The sequence below is a fragment of the Emiliania huxleyi genome (assembly GCF_000372725.1).
Source record: "Emiliania huxleyi CCMP1516 chromosome Unknown EMIHUscaffold_192, whole genome shotgun sequence".
NCBI classification, from domain to species: Eukaryota; Haptophyta; order Isochrysidales; family Noelaerhabdaceae; genus Emiliania; species Emiliania huxleyi.
This window is the reverse complement of record NW_005200670.1, coordinates 1-11,889: the sequence shown is the minus strand read 5'-3', so window position 1 is coordinate 11,889 and position 11,889 is coordinate 1. Positions and strand designations below refer to the sequence as shown.

General features: G+C 63.5%; 3 protein-coding genes across 3 annotated transcripts; 1 reads left to right on the top strand and 2 right to left on the bottom strand.

Annotated features, from left to right (window-relative positions):
- Positions 1 to 1,345: 1,345 nt before the first annotated feature.
- EMIHUDRAFT_57430 (hypothetical protein) lies at positions 1,346 to 1,792 on the top strand (the record flags this gene model as incomplete). The annotated part of the gene is made up of 1 exon (XM_005782128.1): positions 1,346 to 1,792. A coding segment is annotated over one exon (447 nt), but the record flags the coding sequence as incomplete, so codon positions are not given.
- Positions 1,793 to 3,605: 1,813 nt separating this feature from the next.
- On the bottom strand, positions 3,606 to 5,441 carry EMIHUDRAFT_233463 (hypothetical protein; the record flags this gene model as incomplete). Its single annotated transcript, XM_005782127.1, has 8 exons — positions 3,606 to 3,692; positions 3,871 to 3,913; positions 4,056 to 4,110; positions 4,297 to 4,422; positions 4,620 to 4,714; positions 4,788 to 4,836; positions 5,030 to 5,243; positions 5,319 to 5,441. 8 exons carry the CDS (start codon positions 5,439 to 5,441, stop codon positions 3,606 to 3,608), a joined length of 792 nt encoding a protein of 263 aa, XP_005782184.1.
- A 366-nt stretch (positions 5,442 to 5,807) lies between these two features.
- Positions 5,808 to 8,582, bottom strand: EMIHUDRAFT_233462 (hypothetical protein; the record flags this gene model as incomplete). The annotated part of the gene is made up of 6 exons (XM_005782126.1): positions 5,808 to 5,834; positions 6,210 to 6,372; positions 6,542 to 6,609; positions 6,815 to 7,057; positions 7,187 to 7,296; positions 7,655 to 8,582. 6 exons carry the CDS (start codon positions 8,580 to 8,582, stop codon positions 5,808 to 5,810), a joined length of 1,539 nt encoding a protein of 512 aa, XP_005782183.1.
- Positions 8,583 to 11,889: the final 3,307 nt, after the last annotated feature.

Below are 11,889 nucleotides of genomic sequence, written 5' to 3'. Positions count from 1 at the left end.
TGCATCCGTGGACGCGGACGGGGACGGCAAGATCGAGTTTGTGCAGGACTTCGGCCGCACTTCGGCCGCACCTCGGCCGTGTCTCGGCTGCACCTCGGCCGCACCTCGGCCGCAATCGGCCGCACCTCGGCCGCACCTCGGCCGCACCTCGGCCGCACCTCGGCCGCACCTCGGCCGCACCTCGGCCGCACCTCGGCCGCACCTCGGCCACACCTCGGCCGCACCTCGGCCGCACCTCGGCCGCAATCGGCTGCACCTCGGCTGCACCTCGGCTGCACCTCGGCCGCACCTCGGCCGCACCTCAGCCGCACCTCAACGATGCACCTGTTCGTAGGTGTACAAGGCCATTTCGGACGAGGCGCGGCACGCACAAACAAGCACGCACGCACGCGTGCGCGCACACGTGTGTGTGTGAAGGACTTCCTCGCCCACCTGATCTTGCCTAGGCGCGGTTTGGCGGCGCGGAGGGCGGCGGCTTCCTCGGCGGGCTGTTTGGGCGGTAGATGCACCTGGGGAGGGAGGGGATGGAGCTCTGTTCGGAGAAGGCTCTCGTCTCGCAGCCAGAGGCAGAGCCACGGAAGAGAGGCTTCCTAGTGGCAATCGTTGCACATGTGTAGCATGAGACAGCATGGGGCTGCACATGCCCGCGCGTTTTCACGCAAGAAGAGAGAAATTTACCACACAAAACACAGGGCCGTTGCGCGTTGCGCCGTTGCCGTTGCAATCAAAGGAGCTTGACGTGACGTCACGTGTCTCCATGTCACTTCGTGCCGCTCGGGGCCGGGGTTGCTTACGCGGTCTAAGATCGGCGGGAGCTTCTTATGCGGGCTAAGTCGCCGCTTCCCCGTACTGACTCCGCCTCGCTTCGCTGTGGCAGGAGCGGAGCATTGGCATGCGACGTTTGCTCTTGCCCTTCCTTTGCGCCGCGGCGTCGGTGAGCTGTTCGCCGTACGTGCAGCGACCTGGCTCGGGCGGGGAACTGATGCACGGGCCACCATGGGAAAAGCAATATTTCAAGCACAAACCCGCTGCGAACCGGAGTGCAGTGCAGGGACGAGGTGCCCTTTCTGGAGAGGCGCTGCAAGTGCTCGCCCGCCAGCATGCCGAGGCGTACGCTACCGCGCGGCCATTCAAAAACATAGTGATCGATGGCCTCTTGCCGCAACCTTTGGCACTCGCATGCATGCGCGAGCTTCAGGCAAAGCACGAAGCTACCTCATTCTGGAAGACCCGACAGACTACAATGGGCTTCAAGCGCGGGCGTGGTGGCTATCCCGAGAACGCAGAGGGCGGCGCCTTTGGACTGTCTACCGCACGCCTCTTCGACTTCTTCCAATCGCCGCGCTTTGTTGCCTTTCTCGAGACGCTCACAGGCATCCGCGATCTGATGATTGACCGACGCATGTTTGGTGGTGGCGTCTTCTCGATCACAAACGGCGGCTTCCTCTCTCTCCACACCGACTTCAACCAGCACCTGCAGTGCTCGGAGAAAAAACATCGGGAGCTGTCCACCCAGGTCCCTCCCGGATGCACAGTGGCGACACCGGGCTGGCGAAGGATCAACGTCCTCCTCTACCTCAATCAGGATTGGCGCGAGGAATGGGGCGGCTCGTTCGAGCTTTGGCGGACGGATGGGAACTACTCGTTCCTCGACTACTACGCCAAGGTGTTGCCTCAGTTCAATCGGGTCGTTATTTTTTCTGTCACGGACACCTCCATCCACGGCCATCTTGACCAGATCAACCACCCGCTTGGTGACACGCGCAAGTCTCTCTCATTCTACTACTACACGCGGGACATTCACGACGAGCCACTTATCACGCCCCTGCTGCACGAGTCAATCTACATGCCCGGGCATGCAGCAAAGCGCTCGAAATCCCGCTGGCACAAGATGGTACCGCGATACATCATCCGCTGACGGACGCCGCTCAAAACATACCAGCCCTTCGAGTTCACGGGTGAACTGGTGAACTGGTTCATGAACTGGTTCGGTGAACTCGGACGCGGTTCGTTCGGTTTCGGAGTTCGCTCTGGACGGCTCCACTTGGTTCGCTGCATCGGTTCGGTCGTTCGCCCTTGGGCGCCGAACCCTCGAACTAGTTCGTGAACTCGAACCTTTTCTTTTTCTCCTCCCACCCGACCCTCTTCTTCACACCCGCAGGCCGAGAATACCAGGGAAGTTCGTCTGCGATGCGAACGAACAGGGAACGAACCACAATATTATTTTGGGGCTCTGCAGGTCTGTAGAGTGTTTCCCTGGTTGCCTACTAGAGGCCTAGTACGCCTGGACGCAACCCTCGGGGAGCCCCCGTCCCCCAGTCTACTCGCCATTCAGCACGCACAGCGCCCAGGCACCACAGGGGGCGGCCCTGCTGCTGCGCTCTCAAGGTAAGGTAAAAGGTAAGGTATAATTTTCTCCACACACACCGAGGTGGTGGGGCAAGGGGGGGCAACCCTCGCGTCTCCACGTCTGACGCTCACAGCGCCCGTATAGTCCGCTAGATTTTGCAGACTGTCGCGGACCGTCACGCGTCAGAACACGGTGCTGTGCCTTAGAAGGTGCCTTCGCACGAAAAATTCGTCAGGGGCGGGGAACCCGCAATTTGAAATGCTCCGGCATCTCAAATTGCCCGATACGATCTCCATTTTAATTGAGATTGCCTCGAGCATCCCAAGATGCATGAAGCAATTCAGGATGCGCGCGCATCCTGAATTGCTTCATGCATCTTGAATTGCTTCGTGCATCTTCAACCGGCGCACATGCGACGAGAGCAGGCGCCGTTTTTCATTGCCTATTCTAACGAGACACAGAGCAGCGGCACGGGCGTTGCCGATCGAACACGGATTGCTGAGGGCCATGCACAATTCGTGCGGTTATGGGCTGCCACCGCAAAACATGCAAACGACAGGCCACGCCACGTGCGCCACCATATCCAGCTGCGCAGCGGCAACGACTGCCGAGGCGCAGGCCGAGCCGCAGCCTACCCGATGCCCCGCCGACATGCGGCATTGGCCAAAATGCTGGGCATCTCAGGTTAAGGAAGGCAACTTGAATTAGCAAGGAGCATCCTAGAATGCAAAGGGGTAACTCCAGATGCTAGCGCATTCACGAATGCAGTTCGCATTCCAGGATGGTCGACGCATCCTGGAATGCGTGGACCATCTTTGGAATGCGGTGTGCATCTTGAAATGCGAAAAGTCAACTCGGCATTCTGAGTTGAAAAATGCAATCTAAATTGATTTTTTGCAACTCAAAATGCCCTCAGCATCTCAAATTGCGGGTTCCCCGCCCCTGACGATTCAGTTGCGAGTTTGGGGGGCTGCGTTCTCGTTCGAGTTCGGAGTTCACGAAGAGAGAAAAAACACAAGAGGGAATTAATTGGTATATGCGGGGGCCCAGGGATAACGCGCCACACCACAGGGTGCACAACTCTCAGAAGGGGGCCGCGGGACCGCTGCTCTACACAACTCACTGGTTGGTCCCAGACACGCCGGCTCGGGGGGCGGGCGTGCAAGGTTCCATGTCTGCTGCGAGCGAGAGAAGGAACGGTCAGGGCTGTCAGCCACGCAAGCCGCCGCAGTGTCGGCCGAGCCATCTACACAGCTCAGTCTCCCTGCCCTCCCTTCTTGCCGATAAGCTCGCTCAGGATGCTCTTCGCGCCCGCGGCGTCGTCCTCGGGCTCGGGGAGCACCTTTGGGAAGGTTCCGAGAAGGTTCCGAGGATGGTGGTTACCTTCGAGCCGTCCTCACGGGCGCTGGCAGCACCCGTGGAAAGGCTCCGGGCAAGTTCCGACTAGGTTCCGAGGTGGTTCCGAGAGAAAGTTCCGAGACGGTTCCGAGATGGTCGAAGCGTGCTCGGGTGCGGGGAACCTTGGTCTCGGCTGCGCCGTCGGGCAGCGGAGCGTCGACGTACCTGGACGAGGTCAGAGGTGCGCGGAAGGCCCTCCTCAGGCTCAGGCAGCCCTCGCGACTCCACGTCCGAGGTCACCGACCCCCCCCCCCCCCTCCCTCCCCTCCCCCCGCCCCGCTTTCCAGTGCAAGGCGAGCTGACGCACCTCACCGACGCCGAGTTGACGCAGTGCCGCTCATTGGTCCGGGTGAAGCGCTCGCCTGGAAGGGGAGCAAACACCCTCGCGAGATCTCGCGGGCGATCTCGGACAACCTCGGGCAGTGTCATGCAGTCTCGGATGATCAACTGCGCCAACCAATCCGTCTCACAAGCGATCTCGGGGCGACGTCGCCGCACGTCCACCAGCCCGCACTCCTCAGCACCAACCTCGCGCAACCTCGCGCAACCTCGCGCAATCTCGCGCTCTACTGTCTCGCCCTCGAAGACGTGGCCCAAGTGGCCGCCACACGAGCCACAGAGGATCTCGACGCGCCGCATCCCGAGCGAGGTGTCTGTCTGCGTCACCACAGCGCCTGAGGGAGATTGCACGAGATTGCACCAGTGCGAGAGTGCGCGAGAGTGCGTCACCACACCGCGCCTGCGGCGTTTGACAGTAGTAGCAGTACTTAATGAGGAGGCGCCCGTCGGCTTGCCGGCGCACTGCCCTGTGCCTATGGGGATCCGCAGCCCACTGACCGAAGAGCTGGTTGGGGGTGGTTGCCAGACGTACCAGTGCGCGCGCTGCCTTTGACGATCCGGTCGAAAGCAGGCCAACCGCACCCGCTGTCGAACTTTGCCGCAGCGGAGTAGAGCGGCGCGCCGCACCTGATCACGGCAGCGCGGTGGGAAGAGACGCCGTTCACAGGCCACGGCGCGCCGCGCCGCGCGTGCTTGCGACCCGCCGCACACAAAGTGGCCTGCCTTTGGGTAGAACTTGTCGTACTTGCCTGAGCACGCACGGCACGCCTCGTGTGTGAGTAGGCTGGTTAGCGCATGGGAGGTATTCTCTTCTTAAAGCAAGGTCTGTGAATTGTGACCCCCTCAATCGTCTGTGTGTGGTGCGTTGCACTTCGGGTGCTCCCTCATTGAGCTGTGGTTGTACCTCTCTTAAGCGCTGTATCAATCGGTGGGCGGACTGACCTGATCCAGGGTACTCGGTCCCTTTTTGCCGCAGCACGTAGTACTCCTCGTCCGAGAGCTGCTCCCGCCTGTTCACGGCAGCAGCTGTGAGAGGCGCCGCCCAGACCGAGTCCTCACCGGACCAGCCGGCCTCGCGCCACGCGGCCTCGGTCTTGCGCACACTGTACTCGACGCCCTGGTCGTTGAGGTCACGCACGCTGCCCATCATCCGAGCCTGAGACGCGAGAGTAAGACAGCGTGCGGTGAATGGCGATCCGGGAGAGGAGAGCTCTCCCGAGCGAATGGCCACCTGCTGTCCAGCCCCGCGCATCCGGACTCCGGCCATGGTTGGCAGCCGGAGAGCTGCGGATGGAGCGGCGCCCGAGCTTATGACTCCGATCAGGGAGAGCCGGAGGCGCCCGAGGAGGTGCATATACACACAAGCGGGGGCCGAGGAGAGAAAAGAATTTGAACAGGGACTCGCACAACACTGATCGAGTGTCTTGTCTTGTGGTTCTGTGTGTCGCTCCTGTGTGACCGTCATCGCCCGTCTAGCGTCCACCCATACCGCGTTGGTGTCCCAGTCGTTGGTCGGACTGTGTTTCGCCTTCCCATCAATCAATCAATCACTGATCGTCCTTCCAAAATCCTGCTCGTGCAGGTGGGGACCCTGTCCTCGTCCCATCCCTCGTTTGCCGTGTCTGTTTTCTTTCTTTCTTTTCTTTACTGGACATCCCTCCCTTGGGTTGTCCGTCTTCTTTCTTTCTTTTACTGGGCACGGGACTGGCGCGCACTGGCACTAACACAGGTACACCACTGGAGCCGCCTAAGCGACTCCCGCGAGGACGGCGAGGCACTTAGCTCCGTGCACTCGACCGCCCTCCCTCGCCGCTGGCAAGCTCATTCACAATCTGCTCTGCGATGGCCGTGTGAAGAACGACTGAGATGCGCTGCTAAGGTAAGGTAAGGTAAGGTAAACTTCTCCACACACACTAGGTGGTGGGGCAAGGGGGGGCAACCCTCGCGTCTCCACGTCTGACGACAGGAGCCCCACGGCATTCAAAGTGCAAGGCCCAGTGCGCGTGGGTGAGCGGTGTGTGTGTGTGTGTGTGTGTGTGTGTGTGTGTGTGTGTGTGTGTGTGTGTGTGTGTGTGTGTGTGTGTGTGTGTGTGTGTGTGTGTGTGTGTGTGTGTCACGTCACTGCATCCTCCGCCGGTTCCTCCCGTCGCCTCTTCTTTGTTCGAATGTTTTTCAATCCATCCTTCACGAAGCCCTCCCATGTAGCTAGCTTCTGCAGCCCCAGCCAGCTCTTGGTGGTCCAAGTCAGCCGATGGCGGCCGTCTTCTGGCAAGCCAGCCGCGGCCCTCGAGGCCCCCGCAAGCAGCCCGCCGCGAAGCAGCGGATCGCCCACGCAGCACAGGCGTCCGTTCGCGGGTGCCAGGCTTAGAGAGTCACCAGCTCACCCCGCGCTCTCGTTTTGGGTGTGGGGGGATGGACAGAGGCTGGGGTTGGTGTGGGCGCTGTGCGCTCCACATATCGCTAAAATGCCGCGTTTTTGTCTGCGCGTTTTTTTTCAGGAGCGCGGGAGCGGGAGCTGAATCCTGGAAGTGAAACGACAAACGTGTCTGTCAGTGTCACCTCTGGCTGACAATGGTCAATGCCATGCGCGCACGGGTATTACTACTATCGTGCGCGCGACCGTGTTGGGCGGTGTGGCTGGTGTCACCCCACCTGCGGTCTGCCTGAACTCCCCGCTTTCCCTGGGGGGTAGCAGATAGCACGCGCAGCGAGGGAGCCGGCCGCGACCATCATGGGGAACAGCAATGCGACCACCACGGCGTCGGCGCGCCCGAGGCGCGCGTACAGCACACACGCCTGGACGAGCCACGCGGCCACAACAGCGAGGAGCGCGGCTGTGCCTTCTCGGAAGGAGAGGGGGGAGGCGCCGACGAGGGCCGCGAACACGAAGAACGCGCCGCGCAGCGCGTTGGAGCGGAGCAGGTCGACGAAGGGCGGCAGCGCTTCGACGGGGAGAAGTGCCGTGATTGGCTGTTGCAGCCAAGTGCGAACCACGAAGCCGGCGCAGAGCAGCCAAGCCGCCGCGCGCCGCCGCCCGCACCACCAGAGGTTTGCGCTGGCGGCGATGAGCGCGACGAGTGCGACGTCTAGCTGCTGCACGAGGCCCAAGCTGACCACGGGACGCGGCATCGGGACCAGCAGCTGCGAAGCGTTGGGCGGCGGCGGCTCCTCTGGCGTGTGCGTCGCCTCACCGAGGAGCGAAAGCCAAGCTGCGGCGAGCGACGCGACGAGCGCGGCGAGGGCGACCTAAGGTAAGGTCAGGTAAATTTCTCCACACGCAAGGTGGTGGGGCAAGGGGCCAGGCTATCCCTCGCGACTCCACGTCTAAAACATAGGAGCCCCACGGCGTTCAAGGTGCAAGGCCCGGTGCGCGTGGGTGAGAGAGCGGTGTGACCTCCACGATCACATCCCGCGGCCGCCGGCCCGGCGAAGGTGCTCCGAGAAGGTTCCGAGAAGCTTCGCGAGGAGAAGTCGCGACGCGAGATTCTTCCGAGAAGGTTCCGAGAAGGTTTCGACCAAGGGCGAACAGCTCCGCGTGGGAGGAGCGGAACGGCGGCTCGGCTGCACTTGCTCCAAACGAGGGGAGCGGCCCGGCCGAGGGCGAGGGCGGTGCCGAGGGGGCTAGGCCGAGAAAGGCTGCGATGTTCTCAGCAGACTCTCGGTCGAGTAGGTCGGCCAGGCGCTCGTCCAGGTCCTCCACCTCGTGCGCCGCCAGACCCGCAGCGAGCGGGGACGGCTGCGCTGCGGCGGGTTCTGCGGCGGGTTCTGCGGCGGGCGCTGCGGCGGCTGCAGAGGCGGGCAGCAGGGAGGGCGCTATCGTAACCGCTATCGGCGGGTAGGGCGCCATCGGCAGCCGGGAGGGCGCTTGCGAAGGAAAGGTCGACGGCAGGTGGGCGAATCCATCGTCAGGTGGAGAAGACGCAGGCGGTCCGGTGCCGCTGCCGTACTGCTGTGTCCCGGCGCCTGTCGCAGCGGCTGCCACCCGCTCCGCCTCCACGACAAAGCTCCACGGGAGAGGCGTCATGGGCACGAGTGTGCGCGAGACGCGAAAGGCGATGAAGCCGGGCGGCGGCCACGGGAGGGAGGTGATGGCCGGCAGGTCTGGCAGAGGTGCGAGGTTGGGGAGGCGGACCGAGCACTCGTTCCTCAGGATAACCAAGATCGGGCCGGTGCAGTCTGCGGTCTGATTGATGATTCGGTAGTCCGGCCAGGGCACTGCGCGGGACGGGCTGTTCCACACGCCGGCGGTCCGTTGGTTGGAGAGTTCAGCCGTCCCGACCGGCACTCGCACTCTCGTCACGGGGACAAGCACGCCTCGCTGCCTGCACCGTGCACAGAACTTCTCGCGGAATGCTCCGCCTTTGGGAGGCACCACCTCGCACACTGACGCGCCGCCCGAGAGGATGCTGCCCCAGCAAACCTCGACATCGATCGGCTGGCGCTTGCGCTTGCCTGCCGGCGTGCCAGAGTCGACTGCACTGGCCTTCATTAGCATTGACCGACCACGACAACTTGGTCCCGGACACTTACCGTCTCGAGGTCTTCAGGTCCACCCAGCTTTGACCCGCGGCCAGCAGGAGCCCGCCCCCGGGCCGAACCAGCAGACACAGGGACGACACAGTGGGTGGAAGGCCTACCAGATGTCAGCGGCCTGCAGCGCGTACGCACACTGCGCCTCTCTCGCCGGTGACTGCTGCCCCACGACCGGCGGGGTCGTCCTCGACTGCTGCGGACTGCCGGCGTTGCCGTTGCCAAGCGCGGCACCGTCGGCGTACCCGCTGCCAAGCGCTGCGCCGAGCTCACCGCTCCACAACTTCGGCCGAGAGGAGAGCGGCCGAGGACAGAAAGAATTTTTTCACGCGCCACCACACTAGGCACGGGACCTTGGGTTGTCCGTTTTCTTTTTTATTTTTTAGTATGGTGTGCGGTGCGCGCACGCGCAGCGCACACGGCAGCCTCTTAAAGCCTCCCCACCCCCCTACCCACCCCGTCGCGCCGCCGCCGCCGCCCCCGCCGCCGCCGCCGCCCGCCCCCCGCTGTAGCGTTTGTTTGGGGGGGCGACTGGCGACGGCAAAAATGCAAAATAAATAAATAAAACGGACATCTCTACCGTGAGATGGGTAAAAAGGAACAGGTCCCCGCCCTTGCGATGATTGTGCAGGGTTCTTTGTGGGTGTGGTCGGCGACTAGCCGGGGTCGTCCTCCCGATGGGGGACTAGCACTAGCCGTCTTCCACATGGTCCCTCGGGTCCCTGCTGCTCCTAATCTCTTCGTATTTGCAAGCCCCGCCCCTGGCCACTAAAATACACCCTCTAAAAATGTTGCGAAGGGGTGACAGACATCCCGCACACCCGCTTGGCAGTTTTGGAGATTGATTGATTGATGGGAAGGCGACACACAGTCCGACCAACGACTGGGGACACCAACGCGGTATGGGTGGACGCTAGACGGGCTCTTGTAGCTCGATCGGTCACACCGCCATCGCCGTCGGGGAGAGGGGGGACGACACTGCTTCGGCAGCGTGCACCTCGTTCCTGTATACCGTGTTTGTTATGACCCCCCCCAATGAACACACCAGTGAGGGTGGGCGAGACGATCGAGGGGTCCCGTACCATGCGGAACCGACCCTATCCAGTGCTCAAGTGCTCAAGACGGGCGGTGACGGTCACATACAGCGATACAGGAGCGACACACAGAACCACAAGACAAGACACTCAGCCAACGTGGCTGCCACACATCCTGAGCGAACTCCCTAGTCACCCGCGGTCGGACTCCATCCGACACGCGTCGCTGGGCGCTCAGAGCCGCGTCCCCTGCTCGCTCGCCACCCCGACGCCCAAGGCGCCCGAGTCGAACGAACGACAGGCGGCACGCGAAGACTGGTTGCAATCCCGCCGACCACCAGGCCGCGGGATGATGTGTGCGTGGTCTTGTAGTGGGTCTGGAACTTGTTCTTCTATCTCTCGTATTCTTTTGGCGTCTTTCGTGTTCATCGGCAAACGTCGAGAATAGGAAACGGCCGCGCGGCTTTGCACCTCAATGGGCTGCGGCACGAGCAAGGTCCTCCCCTCCGCCACCGATCTCGGCGTGAGCGAGAGGAAGCTGGAACTGTGGCGCCAGCTCGGCGGCGGCGACCTGGAGCCGGTCCTCGCGAGCGGCGCCATCGCCCTCCTCGACGCGCGCTGGATCATCAGCCACGCCGAGGCGGGCGGCGTCCTCTCTCACCGCCAGGCGCTGCCCAAAGAGGCCTTCCTCTCCCTCGCCGACCTCGTCGAGACGACCAACGGGTATGTGGATTGGCTTCCAGTCGCCGCGCTCTCCTACCCGTGGCTGACCAAGGACCACCCCGACCCGCGCGGAGCCAACCTCGCCCGCGTCGCAAGGGCGCTCAGGGCCCTGCTCAGCAATCCCTACGGCATCAAGCGGCTCGGCGTCTTTTGGGACTTCGGCTCGCTCCACCAGCACCCCGACCCAGCCAACGGCGTCCTGCGCACCGAGGAGCAGAACGCGCTCTTCAAGCAGGGGCTAGGCTGCCTCGGCACGCTCTACTCCCACCCGCAGACTTTCGTGCTGCGGCTGACGTCCTTCCCGGACGGCTACGAGGCGGAGGACCAGGCCGAGGGCACCAACGTGGCCAAGTACTTTGACCGCGGCTGGTGCGCCACTGAGAACGCTTGGGCGAGCCTGACCAAGGCCAGCGCCCTCTCGCTCGACCTCGGCAAGATGCGCGACGGCGAGGAGTACGACTGCAACAGCCTCATCGAGGACTGCACCAAGGGCGGCGGCCGGCGCCCTCCGCTGCTGCCGTCTGTGTTCGCGGCGGAGCTGGAGACGAAGAGCTTCACCAACGGCAAGGATGACAAGCCGCTCGTGAAGCGGCTGTACGAGGCCGCCTTCGAGGAGCAGTTTGGCAAGGCGACCGAGCTCAACTACGACAGCCTCGGCTGGGGCGGCGCGGAGGCGGCGCAGCTGGCGGAGGTCCTCGCGAGCGGGGCAGCGCCGCGGCTCGAGAACCTCTATCTCACCAGCAGCGAGATTGGCGACGAGGGCTGCAAGGCGCTGGCCGCCGCCCTCGGCAAGGAGGGGGCAGCGCCGCGGCTCGAGTGGCTCTTTCTCTACCAGAACCAGATTGGCGACGAGGGCTGCAAGGCGCTGGCCGCCGCCCTCAAGGAGGGGGCCGCCCCGAGCTTGAAGGCGCGAGACGCCCCCTTCGCCTCACGCCCTCCCCCGCCAATGCTCATCGCACCTCTCCTCGCTTGCAGGTGCTCGGCGTGGACAACAAGAAGCAGCCTGAGCTGGAGGCCGTGTGCGAGGAGCGCGGCATCAAGCTGCGCAGCTTCTGAGCCTCTCCAACCCCGGCCGGGCGGCAAGGGCGCGGGGCCCGGCGGGGCCGCCGCGCGAGCACGGCAGAGAGCAACAGGTGTGGCGACGGAGCTCGGAGGGCTTGTGACGCGCGGACGCGTGTGTGACTTCGCGTGTGGGTTGGGGGTGGGTGTACGGGGGCGTCGGGCAAAAGGGGATCCCGCCCCACATTTCAAAGAAAGGCCGCTGAGTGGCGCAGGAAGGTGTGGCCAGCTCATGGGAACGCAGCCCCGGTGGGAACGCACTCCCGGCTCCCGTGCGCGGCCCCCCTCCCGACACCGGAAGACAAGTGTGCTCCGGGGGCATGCCCCGTGCACGCGTTCTCATATGACAGCGCACGGGAGCGGTGCTCCGGGGGCACGCCCCCGTGCACACGCCTCCTCATATGAAATGCACACTCCCGCCCGGTTTTCATAACCGCGAGGCCGGTAGCTCCTCCT